At 55.3% G+C, this 23,817-nt stretch overlaps 1 protein-coding gene across 4 annotated transcripts in view; it reads right to left on the reverse strand.

Annotated features, from left to right (window-relative positions):
• Positions 1-15,980: 15,980 nt before the first annotated feature.
• LOC141162497 (uncharacterized) overlaps positions 15,981-23,817 on the reverse strand; it is a 163,025-nt gene continuing 155,188 nt past the window's right edge. For all 4 annotated transcript variants that reach the window (XM_073648668.1, XM_073648667.1, XM_073648669.1 and 1 more), the window contains one exon: positions 15,981-17,612. In XM_073648668.1, coding sequence (XP_073504769.1) covers positions 17,525-17,612 — 88 coding nt within the window. In that variant the 3' untranslated portion in view covers positions 15,981-17,524. The remainder of the gene's footprint in view (positions 17,613-23,817) is intronic.

Raw genomic sequence — 23,817 nt, forward strand, 5'->3', positions numbered from 1 at the left:
ACACGCTCACCCTCACACGCTCACCCTCACACGCTCACCCCCTCACATGCTCACCCTCAGACGCTCACCCTCACACCCTCACCTGCTCACCCTCACACGCTCCAACGCTCACCTGCACACGCTCACCTGCACATGCTCACCCTCACACGCTCACCCTCACAAGTTCACCCTCACATGCTCACCCTCACAAGCCCATCCTCACATGCTCACCTTCACACGCTGACCCTCACACGCTCACACTCAACCACACACCCTCAGACGGTCACCCTCAGATGCTCACACTCACACGCTCACCCTCACACGTTTACCCTCACATACTCATCCTCACACCCTCACCCTCACATGCTGACCCTCACCCTCACACACTCACACCCTCACATGCTCACATCCTCACATGCTCACCCTCACACGCTCACCCTCAGACGCTCACCCTCACATGCTCACCCTCACACGCTCACCCTCACACACTCACCCTCACACGCTCACCCCCTCACACGCTCACCCCCTCACATGCTCACCCTCAGACGCTCACCCTCAGACGCTCACCCTCACATGCTCCCACCCTCACATGCTGACCCTCGCACACTCCTACGCTCACCCTCACAAGCTCACCCTCACACGCTCACCCTCACACGCACACCCTCACCCCCTCACCCTCACACGTTCACCCACACACGGTCACCCTCACACGCTCACCCTCACACGTTCACCCTCACATGCTCATCCTCACACACTCAACCTCACATGCTGACACTCACACGCTCACACCCTCACCCTCACATGCACAGCCTCACATGCTCCCACCCTCACAAGCTCACCCTCACACGCTCCTACGCTCACCCTCACACGCTCACCCTTACCCGCTCACCCTCACACACTCATCCTCACCCGCTCACACTCACCCGCTCACCCTCTCACCCTCTCACCCTCACACGCTCACACGCACACCCTCACACGCTCACCCTCACACGCTCACCCTCACACGTTCACCCTCACACACTCAAGCTCATCCTCACACGCTCACCCTCACACGCTGACCCTCACACGCTCACACCCTCAAACGCTCACACCTTCACACGCTCACCCTGACACGCACACCCTCACCCTCAGACATTCACCCTCAGATGCTCACCCTCAGATGCTCACCCTCAGACGCTCACCCTCAGATGCTCACCCTCAGACGCTCACCCTCACACCCTCACATGCTCACCCTCACACGCTCCAACGCTCACCCGCACACGCTCACCTGCACACGCTCACCCTCACACGCTCACCCTCACAAGTTCACCCTCACATGGTCACCCTCACATGCTCATCCTCACATGCTCACCTTCACACGCTGACCCTCACACGCTGACCCTCACACGCTCACACCCTCACACGCTCACACCTTCACACGCTCACACGCTCACCCTCAACCGCACACCCTCACCCTCAGACGCTCACCCTCAGACGCTCACTCTCAAACGCTCACCCTCACACGTTCACCCTCACATGCTCATCCTCACACGCTCACCCTCACATGCTGACCCTCACACGCTCACACCCTCACATGCTCACACCCTCACATGCTCACCCTCACACGCACACCCTCAGACGCTCACACGCTCACCCTCACATGCTCACCCTCACACGCTCACCCTCACACGCTCACCCCCTCACATGCTCACCCTCACACGCTCCTACGCTCACCCTCACACGCTCACCCTCACACGCTAACCCTCACACGCTCACACCCTCAAACGCTCACACCCTCACATGCTCACCCTGACACGCACAACCTTACCTTCAGACGCTCACCCTCAGACGCTCACCCTCAGATTCTCACCCTCAGACGCTCACCCTCAGACGCTCACCCTCAAACGCTCACCCTCACATTCTCCCACCCTCACACGCTCACCCTCACACGCTCCAACGCTCAACCTCACACGATCATCCTCACACGCTCACCCGCACACACTCACCCTCACACTCTCACCCTCACACGCTCACCCTCACACGCTCACCCTCACACGCTCACGCTCATCCTCACATGCTCACCCTCACAGGCTGACCCTCACACGCTCACACCCTCAACCCTCACACCCTCACACGCTCACCCTGACACGCACACCCTCAACCGCACACCCTCACCCTCACACGCTCACCCTCAGACGCTCACCCTCAGATGCTCACATGCTCACCCTCACCCGCTCACCCTCACACGCTCATCCTCACACGCTCACCCTCACACGCACACCCTCACCCCCTCACCCTCACACGTTCACCCACACATGCTCACCCTCTCATGTTCACCCTCACCTGCTCATCCTCACACGCTCACCCTCACATGCTGACCCTCACACACTCACACCCTCACACGCACACCCTCACATGCTCCCACCCTCACACGCACACCCTCACCCTCAGACGCTCACCCTCAGACGCTCACCCTCAGACGCTCACCCTCAGATGCTCACACGCTCACCCTCAGACGCTCACCCTCAGACGCTCACCCTCAGACATTCACTCTCACATGCTCCCACCCTCACACGCTCAACCTCACAAGCTCCTACGCTCACCCTCACATGCTCACCCTCACACGCTCACCCTCACACACACACCCGCACACTCACACACTCACCCGCTCTCCCTCACCAGCACACCCTCACACGCACACCCTCACACGCACACCCTCCCACCTGCACACACTGACCCTCACACGCTCACACGCTCACCCTCACCCTCAGACGCTCACCCTCAGACGCTCACTTTCAGACGCTCACCCTCACACGCTCCCACGCTCACCCTCACATGCACACCCTCACACGCTCACCCTCACACGCGCACACGCACACCCTCACACGCTCACCCTCACACCTGCACACGCTCACCCTCACACGCTCACACGCTCACCCTCACACGAACACCTCCACACGCACACGCTCACCCTCACACCTCCACACGCACACGCTCACCCTCACACGTTCACCCTTACACCCTCACACGCTCATCCTCACGCTCACCCTCACACACTCACCCTCACCCACTCACCCTCACATGCTCATCCTCACACGCTCACCCTCACACATTCACTCTCACACGCTCTCACCCTCACACGCTCACCCTCACATGCTGACCCTCACACACTCACACCCTCACATGCTCACATCCTCACATGCTCACCCTCACACGCTCACCCTCAGACGCTCACCCTCACATGCTCACCCTCACACGCTCACCCTCAGACGCTCACCCTCACATGCTCCCACCCTCACATGCTGACCCTCACACACTCCTACGCTCACCCTCACACGCTCACCCTCACACGCACACCCTCACCCCCTCACCCTCACACGTTCACCCACACACGCTCACCCTCACACGTTCACCCTCACATGCTCATCCTCACACACTCAACCTCACATGCTGACACTCACACGCTCACACCCTCACCCTCACATGAACAGCCTCACATGCTCCCACCCTCACATGCTCACCCTCACACGCTCCTACGCTCACCCTCACACGCTCTCCCTCACCCTTACCCGCTCACCCTCACATGCTGACCCTCACACGCTCAAACCCTCACCCTCACACGCACACCCTCACATGCTCCCACCGTCACATGCTCACCCTTACACGCTCACCCTCACACGCTCCTACGCTCACCCTCACACGCTCACCCTTACCCGCTCACCCTCACATCCTGACCCTCACACGCTCAAACCCTCACCCTCACACGCACACCCTCACATGCTCCCACCCTCACATGCTCACCCTCACACGCTCACCCTCACACGCTCCTACGCTCACCCTCACACGCTCACCCTTACCCGCTCACCCTCACACACTCATCCTCACCCGCTCACACTCTCCCGCTCACCCTCCCACCCTCTCACCCTCACACGCTCACACGCACACCCTCACACGCTCAACCTCACACGATCATCCTCACACGCTCACCCGCACACACTCACCCTCACACGCTCACCCTCACACGCTCACCCTCACACGCTCACCCTCACACGCTCACGCTCATCCTCACATGCTCACCCTCACAGGCTGACCCTCACACGCTCACACCCTCACACGCTCACCCTGACACGCACACCCTCAACCGCACACCCTCACCCTCACACGCTCACCCTCAGACGCTCACCCTCAGATGCTCACATGCTCACCCTCACCCGCTCACCCTCACACGCTCATCCTCACACGCTCACCCTCACACGCACACCCTCACCCCCTCACCCTCACACGTTCACCCACACATGGTCACCCTCTCATGTTCACCCTCACCTGCTCATCCTCACACGCTCACCCTCACATGCTGACCCTCATACACTCACACCCTCACACGCACACCCTCACATGCTCCCACCCTCACACGCACACCCTCACCCTCAGACGCTCACCCTCAGACGCTCACCCTCAGACGCTCACCCTCAGACGCTCACCCTCAGATGCTCACACGCTCACCCTCAGACGCTCACCCTCAGACGCTCACCCTCAGACGTTCACTCTCACATGCTCCCACCCTCACACGCTCAACCTCACAAGCTCCTACGCTCACCCTCACATGCTCACCCTCACACGCTCACCCTCACACACACACCCGCACACTCACACACTCACCCGCTCTCCCTCACCAGCACACCCTCACACGCACACCCTCCCACCTGCACAAACTGACCCTCACACGCTCACACGCTCACCCTCACCCTCACACGCTCACCCTCAGACGCTCACCCTCAGACGCTCACTTTCAGACGCTCACCCTCACACGCTCCCACGCTCACCCTCACATGCACAACCTCACACGCTCACCCTCACACGCTCACACGCACACCCTCACACGCTCACCCTCACACCTGCACACGCTCACCCTCACACGCTCACCCTCACACGAACACCTCCACACGCACACGCTCACCTTCACACCTCCACACGCACACGCTCACCCTCACACGTTCACCCTTACACCCTCACATGCTCATCCTCACGCTCACCCTCACACACTCACCCTCACCCACTCACCCTCACATGCTCATCCTCACACGCTCACCCTCACACATTCACTCTCACACGTTCTCACCCTCACACGCTCACCCTCACATGCTGACCCTCACACACTCACACCCTCACATGCTCACATCCTCACATGCTCACCCTCACACGCTCACCCTCAGACGCTCACCCTCACATGCTCACCCTCACACGCTCACCCTCAGACGCTCACCCTTACATGCTCCCACCCTCACATGCTGACCCTCACACACTCCTACGCTCACCCTCACACGCTCACCCTCACACGCACACCCTCACCCCCTCACCCTCACACGTTCACCCACACACGCTCACCCTCACACGCTCACCCTCACACGTTCACCCTCACATGCTCATCCTCACACACTCAACCTCACATGCTGACACTCACACGCTCACACCCTCACCCTCACATGCACAGCCTCACATGCTCCCACCCTCACACGCTCACCCTCACACGCTCCTACGCTCACCCTCACACGCTCTCCCTCACCCTTACCCGCTCACCCTCACATGCTGACCCTCACACGCTCAAACCCTCACCCTCACACGCACACCCTCACATGCTCCCACCCTCACATGCTCACCCTCACATGCTCACCCTCACACGCTCCTACGCTCACCCTCACACGCTCACCCTTACCCGCTCACCCTCACACACTCATCCTCACCCGCTCACACTCTCCCGCTCACCCTCCCACCCTCTCACCCTCACACGCTCACACGCACAACCTCACACGCTCACCCTCACATGCTCACCCTCACACGCTCACCCTCACACGCTCACCCTCACACACTCAAGCTCATCCTCACACGTTCACCCTCACACGCTGACCCTCACACGCTCACACCCTCAAATGCTCACACCTTCACACGCTCACCCTGACACGCACACCCTCACCCTCAGACACTCACCCTCACATGCTCCCACCCTCACACGTTCACCCTCACATGCTCATCCTCACACACTCAACCTCACATGCTGACACTCACAGGCTCACACCCTCACCCTCACATGCACAGCCTCACATGCTCACCCTCACACGCTCACCCTCACACCCTCCTACGCTCACCCTCACACGCTCACCCTTACCCGCTCACCCTCACACGCTCACCCTTACCCGCTCACCCTCACACACTCATCCTCACCCGCTCACACTCACCCGCTCACCCTCCCACCCTCTCACCCTCACACGCTCAAACGCACACCCTCACACGCTCACCCTCACATGCTCACCCTCACACGCTCACCCTCACACGCTCACCCTCACACACTCAAGCTCATCCTCACACGCTCACCCTCACACGCTGACCCTCACACGCTCACACCCTCAAACGCTCACACCTTCACACGCTCACCCTGACACGCACACCCTCACCCTCAGACGCTCACCCTCAGATGCTCACCCTCAGACGCTCACCCTCAGACGCTCACCCTCACATGCTCCCACCCTCACACGCTAACCCTCACACGCTCCTACGCTCACCCTCACACGCTCATTCTCACACGCTCACCCTCACACGCTCACCCTCACACGCTCACCCTCACACGCTCACCCTCACACGCTCACGCTCATCCTCACATGTCCACCCTCACACACTGACCCTCACACGCTACCACCCTCAAACGCTCACACCCTCACATGCTCACCCTGATACGCACACCCTCAACCGCACACCCTTACCCTCACACGCTCACCCTTAGACGATCACCCTCAGATGCTCACATGCTCACCCTCACACGCTCACCCTCACATGCTCACCCTTACCCGCTCACCCTCACACGCTCACCCTCACACGTTCACCCTCACATGCTCATCCTCACACGCTCACCCTCACATGCTGACCCTCACACGCTCACACCCTCACCCTCACACGCACACCCTCACACGCTCTCCCTCACCCTTACCCGCTCACCCTCACATGCTGACCCTCACACGCTCAAACCCTCACCCTCACACGCACACCCTCACATGCTCCCACCATCACATGCTCACCCTCACACGCCCACCCTCACACGCTCCTACGCTCACCCTCACACGCTCACCCTTACCCGCTCACCCTCACACACTCATCCTCACCCGCTCACCCTCCCACCCTCTCACCCTCCCACCCTCTCACTCTCACACGCTCACACGCACACCCTCACACGCTCACCCTCACATGCTCACCCTCACACGCTCACCCTCACACGCTCACCCTCACACGCTCATCCTCACACGCTCACCCTCACACGCTGACCCTCACACGCTCACACCCTCAAACGCTCACACCTTCACGCGCTCACCCTGACACGCACACCCTCACCCTCAGACAATCAACCTCAGACGCTCACCCTCAGATGCTCACCCTCAGACGCTCACCCTCAGACGCTCACCCTCACATGCTCCCACCCTCACACGCTCACCCTCACACGCTCCTATGCTCACCCTCACATGCTCATCCTCACACGCTCACCCGCACACACTCACCCTCACACGCTCACCCTCACACGCTCACCCTCACACGCTCACGCTCATCCTCACATGTCCACCCTCACACACTGACCCTCACACGCTACCACCCTCAAACGCTCACACCCTCACACACTCACCCTGACACGCACACCCTCAACCGCACACCCTCACACGCTCACCCTTAGACGATCACTCTCAGATGCTCACATGCTCACCCTCACACGCTCACCCTCACATGCTCACCCTAACCCGCTCACCCTTACCCGCTCACCCTCACACGCTCACCCTCACACGTTCACCCTCACATGCTCATCCTCACACGCTCACCCTCACATGCTGACCCTCACACGCTCACACCCTCACCCTCACACGCACACCCTCACATGCTCCCACCCTCACACGCTCACCCTCACACGCTCCTACGCTCACCCTCACACGTTCACCCTCACCCGCTCACCCTTACCCACTCACCCTCACATGCTGACCCTCACATGTTCACACCCTCACCCTCACACGCACACCCTCATACGCTCTCCCTCACCCTTACCCGCTCACCCTCACATGCTGACCCTCACACGCTCAAACCCTCACCCTCACACGCACACCCTCACATGCTCCCACCCTCACATGCTCACCCTCACACGCTCACCCTCACACGCTCCTACGCTCGCCCTCACACGCTCACCCTTACCCGCTCACCCTCACACACTCATCCTCACCCGCTCACACTCACCCGCTCACCCTCCCACCCTCTCACCCTCACACGCTCACACGCACACCCTCACACGCTCACCCTCACATGCTCACCCTCACACGCTCACCCTCACACGCTCACCCTCACACACTCAAGCTCATCCTCACATGCTCACCCTCACACGCTGACCCTCACACGCTCACACCCTCAAACGCTCACACCTTCACACGCTCACCCTGACACGCACACCCTCACCCTCAGACACTCACCCTCAGACGCTCACCCTCAGATGCTCACCCTCAGACGCTCACCCTCAGACGCTCACCCTCACATGCTCCCACCCTCACACGCTCACCCTCACACGCTCCTACGCTCACCCTCACACGCTCATCCTCACATGCTCACCCGCACACACTCACCCTCACACGCTCACCCTCACACGCTCACCCTCACACGCTCACGCTCATCCTCACATGTCCACCCTCACACACTGACCCTCACACGCTACCACCCTCAAACGCTCACACCCTCACACGCTCACCCTGACACGCACACCCTCAACCGCACACCCTCACCTTCACACGCTCACCCTTAGACGATCACCCTCAGATGCTCACATGCTCACCCTCACACGCTCACCCTCACATGCTCACCCTCACCCGCTCACCCTTACCCGCTCACCCTCACACGCTCACCCTCACACGTTCACCCTCACATGCTCATCCTCACATGCTCACCCTCACATGCTGACCCTCACACGCTCACACCCTCACCCTCACATGCACACCCTCACATGCTCCCATCCTCACACGCTCACCCTCACACGCTCCTACGCTCACCCTCACACGCTTACCCTCACCCGCTCACCCTTACCCACTCAACCTCACATGCTGACCCTCACATGTTCACACCCTCACACTCACACCCTCACATGCTCCCACCCTCACACGCTCACCCTCACACGCTCCTACGCTCACCCTCACATGCTCTTCCTCACACGCTCACCTGCACACACTCACCCTCACACGCTCATCCTCACCTGCTCACCCTCACCTGCTCACCCTCCCACTCTCTCACCCTCACACACTCACCCTCACACGCTCACCCTCACCCGCTCACCCTCACCTGCTCACCCTTACCCACTCATCCTCACACGCTCACCCTCACACGCTCACCCTCACCCGATCATCCTCACATGCTCACCCTCATACGCTCACCCTCACACGCTCACCCTCACACACTCACCTTCACACGCTCACCCTCTCACACTCACCCTCTCACGCTCACCCACACACGCTCACCCTCACACGCTCACCCTCACACGTTCACCCTCACATGCTCATCCTCACACACTCAACCTCACATGCTGACACTCACACGCTCACAACCTCACCCTCACATGCACAGCCTCACATGCTCCCACCCTCACACGCTCACCCTCACACGCTCCTACGCTCACCCTCACACGCTCACCCTCACCCTTACCCGCTCACCCTCACATGCTGACCCTCACACGCTCAAACCCTCACCCTCACACGCACACCCTCACATGCTCACCCTCACACGCTCACCCTCACACGCTCCTACGCTCACCCTCACACGCTCACCCTTACCCGCTCACCCTCACACACTCATCCTCACCCGCTCACACTCACCCGCTCACCCTCCCACCCTCTCACCCTCACACGCTCATCCTCACATGCTCACCCTCAAGCGCTCACACTCACACGCTCACGACCACACGCTCACCCTCACTCGCTCACCCTCTCACGCTCACCCTCACACGCTCACCCGCACACACTCACCCTCACACGCTCACCCTCACACGCTCACCCTCACACGCTCACCCTCACACGCTCACGCTCATCCTCACCCGCTCACCCGCACACAATCACCCTCACACGCTACCACCCTCAAACGCTCACACCCTCACACGCTCACCCTGACACGCACACCCTCAACCGCACACCCTCACCCTCAGACGATCAGCCTCAGATGCTCACATGCTCACCCTCACACGCTCACCCTCACATGCTCACCCTCACCCACTCACCCTTACCCGCTCACCCTTACCCGCTCACCCTCACAAGCTCATCCTCACACGCTCACCCTCACACGCACACCCTCACCCTCACACGTTCACCCACACACGCTCACCCTCACACGCTCACCCCCACATGCTCATCCTCACACGCTCACCCTCACATGCTGACCCTCACACGCTCACACCCTCACCCTCACACGCACACCCTCACATGCTCCCACCCTCACACGCTCACCCTCACACACTCACCCTCACACGCTCCTACGCTCACCCTCACACGCTCACCCTCACATGCTCCTATGCTCACCCTCACATGCTCATCCTCACACGCTCACCCGCACACACTCACCCTCACACGCTCACCCTCACACGCTCACCCTCACCCGCTCACGCTCATCCTCACATGTCCACCCTCACACACTGACCCTCACACGCTACCACCCTCAAACGCTCACACCCTCACACACTCACCCTGACACGCACACCCTCAACCGCACACCCTCACCCTCACACGCTCACCCTTAGACGATTACTCTCAGATGCTCACATGCTCACCCTCACACGCTCACCCTCACATGCTCACCCTAATCCGCTCACCCTTACCCGCTCACCCTCACACGCTCACCCTCACACGTTCACCCTCACATGCTCATCCTCACACGCTCACCCTCACATGCTGACCCTCACACGCTCACACCCTCACCCTCACACGCACACCCTCACATGCTCCCACCCTCACACGCTCACCCTCACACGCTCCTACGCTCACCCTCACACGCTCACCCTCACCCGCTCACCCTTACCCACTCACCCTCACATGCTGACCCTCACATGTTCACACCCTCACCCTCACACGCACACCCTCATACGCTCTCCCTCACCCTTACCCGCTCACCCTCACATGCTGACCCTCACACGCTCAAACCCTCACCCTCACACGCACACCCTCACATGCTCCCACCCTCACATGCTCACCCTCACACGCTCACCCTCACACGCTCCTACGCTCGCCCTCACACGCTCACCCTTACCCGCTCACCCTCACACACTCATTCTCACCCGCTCACACTCACCCGCTCACCCTCCCACCCTCTCACGCTCACACGCACACCCTCACACGCTCACCCTCACATGCTCACCCTCACACGCTCACCCTCACACGCTCACCCTCACACACTCAAGCTCATCCTCACACGCTCACCCTCACACGCTGACCCTCACATGCTCACACCCTCAAACGCTCACACCTTCACACGCTCACCCTGACACGCACACCCTCACCCTCAGACACTCACCCTCAGACGCTCACCCTCAGATGCTCACCCTCAGACGCTCACCCTCAGACGCTCACCCTCACATGCTCCCACCCTCACACGCTCACCCTCACACGCTCCTACGCTCACCCTCACACGCTCATCCTCACATGCTCACCCGCACACACTCACCCTCACACGCTCACCCTCACACGCTCACCCTCACACGCTCACGCTCATCCTCACATGTCCACCCTCACACACTGACCCTCACACGCTACCACCCTCAAACGCTCACACCCTCACACGCTCACCCTGACACGCACACCCTCAACCGCACACCCTCACCCTCACACGCTCACCCTTAGACGATCACCCTCAGATGCTCACATGCTCACCCTCACACGCTCACCCTCACATGCTCACCCTCACCCGCTCACCCTTACCCGCTCACCCTCACACGCTCACCCTCACACGTTCACCCTCACATGCTCATCCTCACATGCTGACCCTCACACGCTCACACCCTCACCCTCACATGCACACCCTCACATGCTCCCACCCTCACACGCTCACCCTCACACGCTCCTACGCTCACCCTCACACGCTTACCCTCACCCGCTCACCCTTACCCACTCAACCTCACATGCTGACCCTCACATGTTCACACCCTCACACTCACACCCTCACATGCTCCCACCCTCACACGCTCACCCTCACACGCTCCTACGCTCACCCTCACATGCTCTTCCTCACACGCTCACCTGCACACACTCACCCTCACACGCTCATCCTCACCTGCTCACCCTCACCTGCTCACCCTCCCACTCTCTCACCCTCACACACTCACCCTCACACGCTCACCCTCACCCGCTCACCCTCACCTGCTCACCCTCACCCACTCATCCTCACACGCTCACCCTCACACGCTCACCCTCACCCGATCATCCTCACATGCTCACCCTCACACGCTCACCCTCACACGCTCACCCTCACACACTCACCTTCACACGCTCACCCTCTCACACTCACCCTCTCACGCTCACCCACACACGCTCACCCTCACACGCTCACCCTCACACGTTCACCCTCACATGCTCATCCTCACACACTCAACCTCACATGCTGACACTCACACGCTCACACCCTCACCCTCACATGCACAGCCTCACATGCTCCCACCCTCACACGCTCACCCTCACACGCTCCTACGCTCACCCTCACACGCTCACCCTCACCCTTACCCGCTCACCCTCACATGCTGACCCTCACACGCTCAAACCCTCACCCTCACACGCACACCCTCACATGCTCCTACCCTCACATGCTCACCCTCACACGCTCACCCTCACACGCTCCTACGCTCACCCTCACACGCTCACCCTTACCCGCTCACCCTCACACACTCATCCTCACCCGCTCACACTCACCCGCTCACCCTCCCACCCTCTCACCCTCACACGCTCATCCTCACATGCTCACCCTCAAGCGCTCACACTCACACGCTCACGACCACACGCTCACCCTCACTCGCTCACCCTCTCACGCTCACCCTCACACGCTCATCCGCACACACTCACCCTCACACGCTCACCCTCACACGCTCACCCTCACACGCTCACCCTCACACGCTCACGCTCATCCTCACCCGCTCACCCGCACACAATCACCCTCACACGCTACCACCCTCAAACGCTCACACCCTCACACGCTCACCCTGACACGCACACCCTCAACCGCACACCCTCACCCTCAGACAATCAGCCTCAGATGCTCACATGCTCACCCTCACACGCTCACCCTCACATGCTCACCCTCACCCACTCACCCTTACCCGCTCACCCTTACCCGCTCACCCTCACAAGCTCATCCTCACATGCTCACCCTCACACGCACACCCTCACCCTCACACGTTCACCCACACACGCTCACCCTCACACGCTCACCCCCACATGCTCATCCTCACACGCTCACCCTCACATGCTGACCCTCACACGCTCACACCCTCACCCTCACACGCACACCCTCACATGCTCCCACCCTCACACGCTCACCCTCACACGCTCACCCTCACACGCTCCTACGCTCACCCTCACATGCTCACCCTCACCCGCTCACCCTTACCCGCTCACCCTCACATGCTGACCCTCACATGTTCACACCCTCACCCTCACACGCACACCCTCACATGCTCCCACCCTCACACGCTCACCCTCACACGCTCCTACGCTGACCCTCACATGCTCTTCCTCACACGCTCACCTGCACACACTCACCCTCACACGCTCATCCTCACCTGCTCACCCTCCCACTCTCTCACCCTCACACACTCATCCTCACACGCTCACCCTCACCCGCTCACCCTCACCCGCTCATCCTCACCCGCTCACCCTCACACGCTCACCCTCACCCGATCATCCTCACACGCTCACCCTCTCACACTCACCCTCTCACGCTCACCCTCACACTCTCCCTCTCACGCTCACCCTCACCCGCTCACACGCACACCCTCAGATGCTCACAACCTCACACGCTCACCCTCACCCCCTCACACGCACACTCTCACACGCTCACCCTCTCACCCTCACACGTTCACCCGCTCACACGCACACCCTCAGACGCTCACACCGTCACCCTCACACGCTCATCCTCACATGCTCACCCTCAAGCGCTCACCCTCACACGCTCACGACCACACGCTCACCCTCACTCGCTCACCCCCACACACTCACCCTCTCACGCTCACCCTCACACGCTCACCCGCACACACTCACCCTCACACTCTCACCCTCACACGCTCACCCTCACACGCTCACGCTCATCCTCACACGCTCACCCGCACACACTCACCCTCACACGCTACCACCCTCAAACGCTCACACCCTCACACGCTCACCCTGACACGCACACCCTCAACCGCACACCCTCACCCTCACACGCTCACCCTCAGACGATCAGCCTCAGATGCTCACATGCTCACCCTCACACGCTCACCCTCACATGCTCACCCTCACCCGCTCACCCTTACCCGCTCACCCTTACCCTCTCACCCTCACACGCTCATCCTCACACGCTCACCCTCACACGCACACCCTCACCCTCACACGTTCACCCTCACATGCTCATCCTCACACGCTCACCCTCACACGCACACCCTCACCCTCACACGTTCACCCTCACATGCTCATCCTCACACGCTCACCCTCACATGCTGACCCTCACACGCTCACACCCTCACCCTCACATGCTCCCACCTTCACACGCTCACCCTCACACGCTCACCCTCAAACGCCCCTACGCTCACCCTCACACGCTCACCCTCACCCGCTCACCCTTACCCGCTCACCCTCACATGCTGACCCTCACATGTTCACACCCTCACCCTCACATGCACACCCTCACATGCTCCCACCCTCACACGCTCACCCTCACACGCTCCTACGCTCACCCTCACACGCTCTTCCTCACATGCTCACCTGCACACACTCACCCTCACACGCTCATCCTCACCTGCTCACCCTCACCCGCTCACCCTCCCACTCTCTCACCCTCACACACTCACCCTCACACGCTCACCCTCACACGCTCACCCTTACCCGCTCACCCTCACACGCTCACTCTCACACGTTCACCCTCACACGCTCACCCTCACCCGATCATCCTCACACGCTCACCCTCACACGCTCACCTTCACACGTTCACCCTCTCACGCTCACCCTCTCACGCTCACCCTCTCACGCTCACCCTCACACTCTCCCTCTCACCCTCACCAGCTCACCCTCACCCGCTCACACGCACACCCTCAGATGCTCACAACCTCACACGCTCACCCTCACCCCCTCACACGCACACCCTCACACGCTCACACTCTCAACCTCACACGTTCACCCGCTCACACGCACACCCTCAGACGCTCACACCGTCACCCTCACACGCTCATCCTCACATGCTCACCCTCAAGCGCTCACCCTCACACGCTCACGACCACACGCTCACCCTCACTCGCTCACCCCCACACACTCACCCTCTCACGCTCACCCTCATCCTCACATGCTCACCATCACACACTCACCTTCACACGCTCACCCTCACATGCTCACCCTCACACGCGCACACGCTCACTCTCACCCTCACACGCACACCTCCACACGCACACGCTCACCCTCACACGCTCACCCTCACACGCACACCGTCACCCGTTCACCCTCACACGCTCACCCCCACACGCTCACCCACTCACCCTGTGCTAGCTGGTCATCTTCCTCACACGCTCACCCTGTGCTAGCCAGTCATCTCCCGGCTGCTCGCAACAGAAGTACCCCGACCGGCGGCCTCGCTCCCCGGTCCTCGAAAATTCATTAGGGGCCCCGGGGGGATACATTGGGGGGATAATTTAAAGTAGTGCACAACCCATTTAAATACTGCTTCGCTGATTAGTCGAGCCCGGTCTGCCGCATACATATTCTAGAGTACCCGATGCTTTAGAATCGGGCCACCATCTAGTATTACCATATTAACAGACATAATTGTATTTACTGGTATAATGAGAACATGCATTTAACATTAGAGCAACAACTAAATGAGCCTGGTGTCAATGTTTGGGGTGGTATTTCAAGTTTTGGTGTTTTAGGACCAATATTTTTAGATGGAACAGTCACAGGAGATAAGTATCTCGAAATTCTAATGAATCAAGTTGTTCCCCAGTTACAGCAACAGCCTAATTCAAATGACCTTTGTTTCCATCAAGATGGGACCCCTCCACATTATTCAAGAGTCGTCCGCGAGTATCTTGATGAAACATTTCCTAATAAATGGATTGGCCGAAGAGGCCCACTTGATTGGCCGGCACGTTCACCAGACTTGACCCCAATGGATTTTTTCTTTTGGGGAATACTCAAGGACAAAGTTTATAGTCGAAAACCAAAAAGTGTCAGTGATTTGAAAAATTACATAAGAGATGCATTTCAAGAAATTAATACCCAAAGAGAATGCCAAGAGTGTGCAAAGCAGTCATCAAAGCAAAAGGTGGCTACTGTGAAGAACCTAGAATATAAGACATATTTTCAGTTGTTTCACACTTTTTTGTTAAGTATATAATTCCACATGTGGTAATTCATAGTTTTGATGCCTTCAGTGTGAATGTACAATTTTCAAAGTCATGAAAATACAGAAAAATCTTTAAATGAGAAGGTGTGTCCAAACTTTTGGTCTGTACTGTATATATATTGATGTGGTTTCCAAATATCCATGCATGGTGTTGATATCAGCCTACTATAGGTGTCGCATAGAAATGTAGCATTGCCTTTGCTATGTGATGTCCCTGGTATGGAGTAGAGACAACCAGTCTACCTCAGGGGCCAATTATCTCTCCTCGCCTATATTATCACCTCTATGCTAATCAGGAAACATGTAGAGAACCTTTGGTCTATGGTAGACTAACTGTCTCCTTGCTTATGGCTTACAGAGGAGATGCTGCCAGGTGTACAGTGATATTGAATTTGTTATGTATCTAATCCATAACCTAGTGCACTACCTAATCCTATCAGTTTTATAAATACCTCCGGAGGAATCTACTAGGCAACAGTACATGGTAGACACAGAGGCCGTTATTAGGCCTTAAATTGCCAAAGGAAACCAGAGACACCAAACTATTGTGCTGTGGTTGGGCGATAGGCTGACTGAAGAAGTAATCTCCTTCTGTCAAATTCCTCATACACTGCTGTCTGGAAGTTTGATCGACAATAATGGCGGCCAATTAATTCTGTGCATTGTGCACCTTAACAGTGAATCAATAGAACAGTAGGGGGCGTAACAATATGTATATAACAGTAATATCTGCACACAGTAACAGTTTATAAAATGGTATAAACTGAGAAATTGTTCTTTAGGATTAATCTGTTATAGATATAGCTACAGGTAACTTCATTACAGTAACATATTTTAAATAAAACAACTTATTTCTATAAATTCACAACAGTTAGGGTACAGTGTGTAGAGTAAGTAACCCAATCGCTGTTTAATAATCGCTGGATAAGATAAAAGAATCACATCAGCTTCCGCCATCTTTCTGAAAAGTCAAGAATTGTGCTTCTTTTTGCTTCGGTATCCTCAGTAACATCATCTGCTGCTCTATTAGCCTACAAGAAAATACAGATTATTATTTTTCTTTTTAAGCCTTATTTCTATATCTAAAATGATCAGGATGTTGCTCCTCATCATGTCGAGGTTATTCTGTATACAGACGTCAGTCTAGGATTCAGATATGTAAATATTTTCTTCATAGAGGAAGAGGATTGAACCTATAGTGCCATCTATTGGGGAAGCAATCCTAAAAGTCAACATTGACCCTTAAATGGAGGCTTGCCACTTAAATTAGGATAAAAAGCCATACCAGATGCTCCATATGCAGACGCAGGTTTCAGGTGTTTACTCCTCATCAGTGCAAAGCAGGAGTTCTCATTTGGCTAGGAGAGAGGCCTATGACATCAGGTCTAAGTGGAAACATTTCGTCAAGCCGGCATAAGAAGCCATGCAATGCTACTCTGGTAATTTCAATATGCAAATATCCAGTTCAGTGAGGAACATGACTTGAAGGCTAGCTCCACCTATTGGATGTAGCAATCACAAAAATCAATGTCAACCATTGAACATGTCTTGCTACATGACTTAGGATAAGAAGCTAAACCAGACACTCCATTTGCGGACACGCGTTTTGGGGTGCTTGCCGATCATCGGTGCAAAGCAGGAGGTAATTTGGCTAGATGTGAGTCCTGTGACATGGGGTCCTAAGTCATGAGGCAAGGCTCGTTAAAGGTTTGGTATTCCCAACAGATGGAACTAGAGTTCCCATCCTCTTCCTCTCTGAAGATGCCTACAAGTCTCCTTACACCGTCTTGGAACTCTCCGCAAGAAAAATACGTTACCACCTTGAATTCTAGAATTCAGGTCCCATTTAACATCTCATACTCTAAATGTACAAAGGACACTCTCTGGCCATTGAGGACGGAGCACAAGGACTGAGGACTGAACAATCATGAGAGAATAGCCGTTGAATGTATCAGGCACATACTGAGCACGGCGGAGGCCAGACAGTCACCGGGGACAATAAGGAACAGGAGAATACGTGGTTTATGGAAAACATTTTTGAATGTTGGGAATCGCTGCTTCGATGCTTCATACTCAGATACATATTACAGATCTGTCAGATCATCTCAAAGTAATCTATCTGCAAAAATAACAATACTGGTCCCTTTATCAGGTGCACTATAAAGAGACTGATTTATTATTACATTTGCGCTATTTTCATTTGTGTGTTTTAGGCCTGTTTTTTATTTGCATAACATTCTTCTTTTAATTTGCGCATTTTTTGGAGTCTACTTTGTACTTCTTCAGCTGGTTTTTAGGTTCTCTATTTTCGGCTTTGTTTTGTAATCCAGAAGTTTGCAACTGACTCATCAGTTGCGACTTTTTAAAAAGTCGTAACATTTTTATATATTCCAGTCCCCTTTTTATATACTTTTTATATACTCCAGTAAAATTTTATTTACAGCAGAAATTTTTATGCAAATAATAGAGTTGCGTGCGGCATGTTGACGGAATGTGCAACGTTTTGTTCTAAAAAGGTGTAAAGATAATAGACAGAAGTGAAGAGAATTCTTTTAAATTAAGCAAAACTCATGAACCATGGCGCCACTTTAAAGAGAAGTGACTTAAATAAAAGTGCATATAATGATATCTCAAGAAAAGCCCGGACCATCCATTTTTTTAGCCGATGAGGTGGGAGAAGATATTCACAAGCATTTGTAATTACTGTTTTTTTATACTGATTGTACAAAGCTCTTGATTTGCCTCTTATTCTGCCCTTCTGCTGAACAGTGGATATTTCCATCTTTTCTTTTTTAAACACTTGTCTATTATTTATTTATTATTTATTTTACTCACTTATTAGCGCCATTAATTCCACAGCGCTTTACAGATATTATGGGTACTGTCCCCATTGGGGCTCACAATCTAGATTCCCTCTCAGTATGTCTTTGGAGTGTGGGAGGAAACCGGAGAACCCGGAGGAAACCCACACAAACACGGGGAGAGCATTCAAGCTCCTTGCAGATGTTGTCCTTGGTGGGATTTGAACCCAGAACCCCAGTGCTACATGGCTGCAGTGCTAACCACTGGGCCACCGTGCTGCCCTCTATGTCTATGTAAGAAAACCTGTCAATTTAAGCAGTTGCTCATGGATAGACTTTGCACAAGCCACTCTGTGTAACAGGCCACGGAGCTCTCTATAAAAGGATTTGGCTTTCGCGGCAGGAGCCCTTGGGTTGCATCCACAGAGTAGCTGCTGGACTATGCAACGAGGTGAGAAAACACCATGCACAAGTCGCATCAAAATCAGAATCAAAAGATAGAAAAGATCAAGTCCAGGAAGTGAAGAAGATTCATTAGGCAGGTAGAATTGTCCTAAAAAAAAATTCCGTTTGTCAATTGAAGAAGAACATCAATGGGTTAAACAATGGAGTAATGATGGGTCAACAACAGGGGTCAGTTCATTGTATAGAGCACCTGAGCAGTTTACAAAGACAGTAGAGCAGCTAGTTTGCTCATTGGTAGTTGAACTCGTCTACCTATTGGTTCGCTGGTCGGCCTCAGAGATTGTCAGGACAGGACCATAAGTGACAACATTGCTGAAATTCAACTTATTATCTAAAGGCAATGTGTAACAGAGGTGTCCAGAGGGATTGTGGTAGTAGTCACTGTCCCCTACACTGTCTGTGCCATCACTAGGAATGGAGCTGCGGTGGAGACTGATACAAGACCAGAAAAGGTGAAGAAATCACAGCCTGTATCCAGATAATGACGGGATTGGGAAGGTTGTTTTAACATATATAAATCTGTACTGGATGATTAATCATGTTCTGGATGAGATTTCTGCAAGCCGTGCCCACAACAGTTCCCTACTGTGCTCTACTCATGAAACAAATTCCAACTGTTGACTCTGATGGTGGCCGTCACCCACCCAAACAAATCAGAGATTTATTTATTTTTCTCAGTTGACAAACTGGTTTCTTTTTTTTTTCTTTTTTTGAGTTATTTTGGATTATTCCCAACATGACAGGTTACTACTAGTGTTGAGCGAGCATGCTCGACACTGCTCGGTACTCGCCCGAGCATCTCACTACTCGGGATGTTCGGCGAGCACCAAGCATTTCCGGGTTACTCAGGTGTGAACTCGGGTCTCCGCCCTGCATGTTTGGCGCTCTTTACAGAGCCAATGAACATGCAGGGATTGCCAGCCAGTCACTGTAATGCCGCAGCCATGTTGTTTGTAGGCATTACAGTGATTGGCTGGCGGCACAGCGTCATCTCGAGTATTTAAAACTGGGCACAGTCGCCCGGGATCAGACAGTGTAGGGAGAGTGCTGCTGAGTTAGGGAGAGATATATAGCGCAAAATAGGTAGTGTAGGGTCTCTAAAGCCTGCCAAATCAAACAAACAGTCCTTATCAGGACTAATATGCATCCCAGATATCAGGCAGGCAGGCTGTATAGGAGACGCAGTGGTTATACCAGAAAACGCTGCATTACAGTCCTGTGTGCTCCTGTTGGTCAAATTGCTAGACTTATCCCCCGGTCTCAGGGGCCAGGAAAAATCCTTTTTTTTTTCATCTAAATCCTGTATTTTTTTTTTTCCTCAGTCAGACTGTACATATACGCGTCTTATTAACCTTTGGTATCCCACCCCCCCCCACAAAAAAAATTGAGTGTGTCTGTGACTGTTCAGACACCAATATATCTGTTTAAAAGAGTCTGGTGTAGGCCAGAGAAAGAGAACTGTGGTTTTGCAGTTCCACGGGTCAAATCTCTGTATTATCCTGCTTTTGGCATTTTTTCCATAAAAAAAACCTGTAATAGTGTCTCCCTGACTGTTCAGACACCAATATATCTGTTTAAAAGAGTCTGGTGTAGGCCAGAGAAATAGAACTGTGGTTTTCCTCTTCTACGTTTCTAATCTCCTTTTTATTACCCTTTTTCCATTGATATTGCAAGTGTAAGCTATTTTACTTAATTTACAATGGGCAAGGTGCATGGCAAGAGACGTGGAACTGAACGTTCTGGTGATGGTGAGTGTAGATGACGGAGCCGTGCCCAAGGTGAAAATGTGCCACAACCAACAGCCACATCTTCTCGCTCCCACTTCTTGACCGAATTACTAGGGAAGCACACAACAACACCAGTATTGCGAACTGATCAGTGTGAACAGGTTATTAATTGGATAGCAGATAATACTTCCAGTTACCTGGGCACCACCACCTCCGGTCTGTCTTCCACACGGTCAAGTTTTAGTAGCCATGAGTCTCGACCGCATACTCCTCCTCACCCTGATGCTCCTTCCTCCCACCATGCCGAGTGTCGTCAGACAGCAACTGATCCCACACTTGGACACTCTGAAGAGCTGTTCACTGGTCCATTTCCATATTTGTGCCCCTCGCCTGCTCCACTTGAAGTGGTGGAAGAGGAGATCCCATGTAGCGATGCCCAAATATTTGAACAGCCACGGCCACAGGAAGTCGACGCTGGCAATTTGTCATGAGAGGTGGACGATGACGAGATACAATTGCCACAAAGTGAGGAGGAGGATCGTGGTGCGCAAGTGGAAGAGGAGGAGGTGGTGGATGATCTAGTAACTGACCCTACGTGGCAGGAGGACACGCAGAGCGAGGCCAGCAGCACACAGGGGAAGGGAGTCAGAGTACCCCAACAGGCAGGAAGAAGCAGTGTGGTGGCCGCACACAGAAGGCGGGCAACAGTTCCCCGTAACACCAACACGTGGGATGTTGCCAGTATAACCGGTAGGTCTTTCAGAGTCTGGAATTTTTTTAAAGACTCTGCTGATAACCTCAAAAAGGCCATTTGTACCACCTGCCATGCCAGCATCAGCAGGGGTGACAAAACTACCAGCCTGACCACCACCAGCATGATCAGCCACATGTCAGCAAAGCACCCGACTTTGTGGGGCGAACCCCAGGGTCCACGACCAGTGTCAGCGGGTGTCACCACTGCTTCTTCCACTGTTGTGCGTGTAATAGAACCCCCTGTTGTGCGTGCAAGGCAATCCCCTGTCCATACTGCATGCAAAGATGACCCCCCCTCTCATTCTTCACTTGTCATGGCAGTTTCTCAAGAAACCGCATCAACGTCCACATCCCACCGCAGCGTTCAATTGTCCATATCCCAGACCTTTGTATGAAAGCGGAAATTCGCAGCTAACGCCCCACAGGCCACAGTCCTAAATTCGCACATTTCACGACTGCTTGTGTTGGAAATGCTGCCTTTTAGGCTGGTGGAGACGGAATCCTTCCGCAACCTTATGGCGGTGGCCGTCCCTCAGTACTCGGTCCCCAGCCGACACTATTTTGCCCGGTGTGCCATCCCCGCACTACACAAGCACGTGTCCCAAAACATCTGCCGTGCCCTCAATAACGCAGTTACTGGGAGAGTCCACCTGACAACGGACACGTGGACAAGTGCTTGTGGCCAGGGACGGTACATCTCCCTGACGGCACACTGGGTAAACATAGTGGAAGCCGGGACCCAGTCGGAACTTGGGACAGAACACATCCTCCCCACACCGAGGATTGTGGGCCCTATGTTAGTCAGAGTTGCCCCCACAGTGTACAGCTCCTGCGCATCATCCTCCTCCTCCTCCTCATGTTCAGCCTCCATCTCAGATATCACCACATCATTTACAAGCTGGAAGCACTGCAGTACTGCCTCAGCCAAGCGGCAACAGGCTGTGCTGAAACTCATAAGCTTAGGTGTTAAACCTCACACTGCTTGTGAGTTGTGGACAGCTGTGAAAAAGCAGGCAGATCTGTGGCTGAGACCGCTGAACCTACATCCAGGCATGGTCGTGTGTGACAATGGCCGGAACCTGGTGGCGACTCTGAGGCTAGGCGAGATCACACACGTACCATGCCTGGCTCATATGCTTAACCTCGTGGTTCAGCGCTATCTTAAATCGTACCCCGAGTTGCCAGATCTGCTCGTCAAAGTACGCCGCCTGTCAGCTCATTTTCGGAAGTTGGCTACAGCTTCCGCCGCCCTTGCTGTGTTGCAGCAGCGTTTGCAGCTTCCAGCACACCGACTGGTGTGTGATGTCCCCACACGTTGGAACTCTACCCTCCACATGTTGCAAAGGATTTGTGAGCAGAAGAGAGCAGTTGTGGAGTACCAGCTGCAACAAGGCCATCGATATTCAGGTCAGACTCCACACATAAGACCTCAGGAGTGGACCTGGATGTCAAACATATGTACCATCCTGACAAACTTTGAGGAGTCCACC

The sequence above is a fragment of the Phyllobates terribilis genome, unplaced genomic scaffold (genome assembly GCF_046119375.1).
Source record: "Phyllobates terribilis strain yellow unplaced genomic scaffold, ASM4611937v1 Scaffold_9__5_contigs__length_417890890, whole genome shotgun sequence".
NCBI lineage: Eukaryota > Metazoa > Chordata > Amphibia > Anura > Dendrobatidae > Phyllobates > Phyllobates terribilis.